General features: G+C 59.3%; 1 protein-coding gene across 1 annotated transcript; it reads left to right on the top strand.

The window, feature by feature from the left end:
* The first annotated feature begins 653 nt into the window (after nt 1-653).
* On the top strand, nt 654-3,969 carry CHLRE_15g643850v5 (uncharacterized protein). Its single transcript, XM_043070727.1, has 5 exons — nt 654-802; nt 1,379-1,579; nt 1,725-1,975; nt 2,130-2,378; nt 2,585-3,969. Exons 1-5 carry the CDS (start codon nt 765-767, stop codon nt 2,944-2,946), a joined length of 1,101 nt encoding a protein of 366 aa, XP_042916554.1. The 5' UTR covers nt 654-764; the 3' UTR covers nt 2,947-3,969.
* Nucleotides 3,970-5,235: the final 1,266 nt, after the last annotated feature.

The following is a 5,235-nucleotide window of genomic DNA, read 5'->3' as shown; positions in this document are numbered from 1 at the left end:
GATGTGCCAGACCAGCGGGATGAGCAGGTCGGGTAGGGAGCCGGGCGGCGCAGGGGTGAAGCCGGCCGGCAGGGAAATGCGCAGCGCACCCGGCTGTGTGTGGGGCGTGTAAGAAGTGTGGGGGATGGGGTTGGGGGTGGGCGGCGTATGGGGGGCGTGTGGGGTGGGGTGGGGTGGGTGGGGTGGGGTGATGATGGGGTTGTGAGGGTGAGTGCAGGAGAATTTGAGCAGGCACAGGAGCGCGCACGGGTTCTTGGCGGCACAGAGTATAAGACTCGTCTGCAGAGGCTGCACATTAGACATCTGGACAACTTCAACACGCAAATTATTATCAGGTTATCAATCAGCACGCACTTACGTAATAGTCTAGTGCCTGCATCTGGCGCCGGTGGCGGCCGCCGGCAGTAGCAGCAGCTGAGGGCCGCGGCGGCGGCTGTAGCACTTCGTCCCCCACCTCGCCCACCACCAGGGGAACGTAGGGGTCCACCGTGACCTGTGTGTGCGTGCGTGTGTGTGTGTATGTGTACGGTATGTTTGCGTGGGTAGGTGTTTATTTGTGTGTTTGCCCGCCCCGGGTGTTTGTTTTGACACAAGAGTCCCCGCACCTCCACTTACACCCCTTGCCCTTGTGCTCTCCCAAATGCCATGCATTCCGTACATGACACACAGAAAAAAACAAAACCTCATAATCAGGCACGAGCAAGCACGAGCACGCCCTCATTACCTTGATCGTGTCTCCCGCAGCCAGGCCCTGCACGGGCGCAATGACACGCGGCGGCGGCGAGCGATCTCCCCCCGCGTGGTGCGCCGCCATGCGAGCGGCGATGGCGTCTGCGTTGGCGGCCACTCCGCGGATCTGCGGGTGTGTGACGAGTGTGGTGGGAGGGGTGGGTTACATTCATGACTAGTAAGGAATTGGTGGACCCGGTGGGTGGTGGTGTGGTGTTGGGAGGGGCTGGGGGCTTGTGGGAGGGAGGGAGGAGGGGGGGGGTGCAGATACCAGCCCAAACTAAGTCGAACCCAATGCAAAAGAGCGAGGGGGTTAGTAGGGGCGGGGTTAGGAGGATGGGTGAGAGGAGGGGGGGAGGCGTAGGATGGAGGTGGGTTGGAATAGGAGGTGGCGGGCGGGAGGTGGAGCGGGTTGCTGGGCTTGCATATCTCCCAGGGATGGGCCACCACCGCAGGCGAGAAGGACCCTGACCATGTTCTCGCCCACGGCATCCAGGGGTCCCCAACTGCCTAGCTTTTAGCGTTGGGGGCCGCTTCTTGCTGCTCCCCGAAGATGCAAGCACTGGCGGGTTGGAGTCAAAATGCATTGTTTAACTTGGGGCAATCCAACATGTCCGAGTACTCTTGTGCCCCTGTCCCCCTGTCGTAGGGACGCGGCTGCTGACAACGAGCCTAAGAAGAAGAAGCAGAAGGTCAAGGTCACCAAGGAGGGCAAGCGCCAGCTGCTCCTGGAGGAGGCGAAGATGGTGGCTCCTGACGCCATTGTCAAGGATGGCCGCTTCCTGCCGCTGTGGATCAAGACGAAGGTCCTGACGAAAGTGTGCTGGCTGAGCCAGTCATACGCGCTTATGTGAGCTGGGATGGTGGGGATGTGCAGGGAAGGGGGACGAGTTATTGTGCCAGCGCCTAGCACGTAAGACGACTGCCTGCTTTGACTTGATACATGGGCCCCATCTGACTACAACATCCCCCCCTCGCTTTTGTTTTGGACATAGCTGCGGCAGCGCAGGCATCAAGTGGAGCGACTTCAGCCACGCTTTCCGCGAGAAGGGAAGCAAGGGCGCGGGCCGGTACGACGTCTACGCGCTGCTGCGCGGCTGGTTGAATGCCGTGATTATGGAGGCGACTGACAACAAGGACCTCGGCCTTGAGTTCATTCACATGGACCCCAATGAGCCGGTGGCTAGTGCCGTCTGGGCCAAGCTGGAGAGCATGGTGGAGACTTACACGACCAACTACCAGGCCGGTGAGCACGAGTCTGTGTGGTGCTGGTGGAGGGGCATGCCATTCTCGAGTCTGTGTCAAGGCAGTGCTGCTGGTTGGTTGATTGTAATTACCAGCTCCAACCAAATGGAGGGTATGCCGTTCACACCCAGCCATATCCCATTCCCACCCGACAGAGAGCGTCTGGGGCGGCGACTACAAACTGGCGGCCTTCGTGGCTCCCAAGGAGAAGCAGGAGGGCATGACGGAGGCAGAGAAGCGCCAGGTGATGAAGGACAACGCCAACGCCCTGCATGTGCGCTGGTGGGCGTACGTGCAGTCCAAGAACCCGCCGCTGCTGGCGCGCATGTACAACTTCGACAACGACCCTGCACCGGGCACAACTCCGGCGCCGCGCCTGGGGGGTGCCCCTACACCAGTGACAGGTGCGCATGCTGTCGTGGGTTTGCTGCACCTAGGTTGCAGGATTGCAGGGGTGCTGTTTTGGGTTGCAGAACATCCAGGCAGGATTGCAGCGGTGCTGCAGGGTTACTGGACCTGGGCTGCAGGGCTGGGCCTGGATTGCAGGATTAACATGCACCGAGCCTGCTGCTATACACAATACATTAACTACTTCGTTGGTTCTTTACAGGAGCGCAAGAGCAGCGGCAGGGGCAGGAGCCTGTGGGACCGGCGACTGCGGCAGGCGGCAACCTGACGGCACCAGCGGCTGGCGCTGCAGCAGCTGTGACTGGCGCCGAGGCAGCTGTGACTGGTGCTGCGGCAGCTGTGACTGGTGCTGCAGCAGCTGCAACTGGTGCTGCGGCAGCTGTGACTGGCGCTGAGGCAGCTGTGACTGGTGCTGCGGCGGCTGTGACTGGTGCTGCGGCAGCTGCAACTGGCGCTGAGGCAGCTGTGACTGGTGCTGAGGCAGCTGGGCAGACTGGAAATGAGGAGGCTGCTGGCAGGCGTCAGGGTGCCCGCCGGCGGCTGCCCGCCGTGCGCAGGACATGAACAGGGATGTAGGGCCATGGCATAAGGGAGGGTTAAGCATCCATGTTGCACAGACGGCTTGACATGACCAGGGATGCGGGGGCAATGCACAAGGGAGGGTAGGCTTCCAGGTGGCACTGACGGCTTGACATGACCAGGGATGCAGGGGCAATGCGCAAGGGAGGGTAGGCTTCCAGGTGGCACCGACGGCTTGACATGACCAGGGATGCAGGGGCAATGCACAAGGGAGGGTAGGCTTTCAGGTGGCACCGACGGCTTGACATGACCAGGGATGCAGGGGCAATGCACAAGGGAGGGTAGGCTTCCAGGTGGCACTGACGGCTTGACATGACCAGGGATGCAGGGGCAATGCGCAAGGGAGGGTAGGCTTCCAGGTGGTACTGACGGCTTGACCTAGAGCATGCGTCGCGGAGTGGCGAACAGGTGGTTAACACTGCTGTCTGAGGTAACAATGCAGGTTACATGAGTTGTAAGCGATGACAATGCCTTGTGACCTCTGCGCATGGTATGCCTTTACCAGGGGGTTACCTCGCTACATAGTCAGGGCCTGCGGATCGTTAGGGGGTCGTTACGGGGTGCACCCCGTAACGATCAACTATGATGGTGAAGTGTATGGTAACGACCATTTTGCTGCCATAGGGCAGACATGACTAGGCGTATTGTTGCATGTACGTATGGACTTGCGGTAGTGTTGCATAAGTGTTGCATGAGCATCTGCACTTGTCGTGCTATCAAGCCTTGACAGATGGCTAGCATGTGGAGTAGCGGTAGGACTACATAGTTCTTACGTTAGTACTGAGGTTGGCCTTCAGCAAAGCACAAGGCTGCCATGTAACGGGCGTCAAAGTGATGGTTACTGGTGTGCCTTGTAGACCGTGACAAGGCTGTTACCATGGCTGGTTAAGATGGTAAGCAGATCGTAGCGAGATCGTAACGATGCCGGAGGGGTAACGATCTACGACCTAGGTAACAGCGATCGTAACGATCGTTTGGGTGCCATAGGGCCTCTATACGTGATCTTCTCCCCAGGGCGCGAGAGCGAATGCATCGTATGAACGAAGTGAATAACTGTGTTTCCTCGGCAGGCGCGAGATTGCGCAGAGCAAAAACCTATAACGCAATTTACTAGCAGCGCCCACTGGCTTGTCTGATAGCGCATTCTCAAGAAAATGTGAAGGCGCTCTTGCGGAGCGGCTAAGACGGAAGCTTTCGCGGAGTTTAGGAGAAGACGTATTCATTGATATGATTGGGGCATGAAATCATGCACAGTTGCGAAGTCCTGCGAACTCGCGCGAATGTGCTGCGAACTTGCAGCTCGGCGATTCCCGCCGCCCTGCCTTTGCCGCCCCCCCTCCTCGGCACTGCGGGGGGAGGGACACCCTCACCTCTGCACCCCCCCCTCCCCAACATTCCTAAAGGATACACATGCTTCGGAGCAATGTCACGTGAGCTGGCATGTGGGGATAAATTGGATGGGAGGGCGGGAGCAGGGGGGGGTCACCCCCCCCGCTGTAAGATGCGTGTCGACCACTTCACGACCACATTTGGGTATCGACCAGGCAACGACCACATTCGGGTTAGCTGGGCGCAGGGGTTAAGTTGGTCGGAGCGCCCCCGCTTCGGCAATCCCGCATCTCCGACTCGGCAATCCGGGCTTGCCGAGCCGCCCCCACTTTGGCAATCCTGAATGTGCCGACACCCCACCCGGCTCTACCAACCCAGCACAGATAGGGGCTCGCGATCTTGCAAAGTGTTCTAGCGATGTAAACAGAGCAGCCCCAGGCCAGGTGGCATCGACATGGGGTTGGTTCGACGGCATGCGTGCGTGTGTGTACGTGTGGCACTCGCACACAACTCTTCTTTTTCTACGCTCTGTCAGCATAACGACTTCTTGAACACTAAAGCTATTCGATCCATCACATGGCACTACTACGCGCGCGAGTTTCATTATAGTTGGCTCAAACTCGTTCAGTGCACCATTGGTGCACTTGCGACGTTTGCTTGCTGTGCTCGCGCGAGCAACACATGATCATGCAGGCACTCGCGGAGGTGCCGCAAAGCTGAGGCCAGCAGCGCAGGCTGGGTGCATATGTAAATATGAGCATGCACAAATCCATTTTGCATATTGCGTATAGGCTGAAAGGCATTGACCCTCAACCGCGGGATCGGCAAGCGTGTGTTTCGTGTGTGTGCCCCGCCCGTCCACAGCGCCACGCAGCCCACGCAGCCCTGTCGCTACTCTGCGCGGGCCGGCCACGTCCTGCTGGGCGGACACCTTTTGCAGCGCGA

This window comes from Chlamydomonas reinhardtii, chromosome 15, assembly GCF_000002595.2.
Source record: "Chlamydomonas reinhardtii strain CC-503 cw92 mt+ chromosome 15, whole genome shotgun sequence".
Lineage (NCBI taxonomy): Eukaryota > Viridiplantae > Chlorophyta > Chlorophyceae > Chlamydomonadales > Chlamydomonadaceae > Chlamydomonas > Chlamydomonas reinhardtii.
The sequence above is the reverse complement of the archived record's forward strand: the minus strand, read 5'-3'. Positions and strand labels throughout refer to the sequence as shown.